A 294-nucleotide genomic window follows, 5' to 3' on the forward strand; every position below is an offset into this window, starting at 1 on the left:
AAAATAATAAAACACCTCCTCTATATACCTGCACACAACATGCCACAAGTTGCCGTCGATCGCCAGAGGAAAGATAACTCGCCTCTATAAGTTCTGTTTCTCCGCTCGAAATGCTTAATGATTCCCACGATGAAGGTGACGACGCGGATGGTTCTGTTGGTGTGCTTGGTCTGCACCGCCGCAGGTATGGCGTTTGATGCAGTCTGCTTCAGGTTTTTTCTTTTTTTCTTGCTAATTGCCTGAATTAAATACGAAGATTCTGTCCATGCATTTCCCTTTCAATTATTTTGCCTC

General features: G+C 43.9%; 1 protein-coding gene across 1 annotated transcript in view; it reads left to right on the forward strand.

Annotated features, from left to right (window-relative positions):
- Positions 1-103: 103 nt before the first annotated feature.
- Positions 104-294, forward strand: part of LOC119585440 (lymphocyte antigen 75-like) — a 6,512-nt gene continuing 6,321 nt past the window's right edge. Inside the window, exon 1 of the mRNA XM_037934094.1 lies at positions 104-184. Within this exon, the coding sequence (XP_037790022.1) occupies positions 118-184 (67 nt within the window). The 5' untranslated portion in view covers positions 104-117. The remainder of the gene's footprint in view (positions 185-294) is intronic.

This window comes from Penaeus monodon, chromosome 19 (assembly GCF_015228065.2).
Source record: "Penaeus monodon isolate SGIC_2016 chromosome 19, NSTDA_Pmon_1, whole genome shotgun sequence".
NCBI lineage: Eukaryota > Metazoa > Arthropoda > Malacostraca > Decapoda > Penaeidae > Penaeus > Penaeus monodon.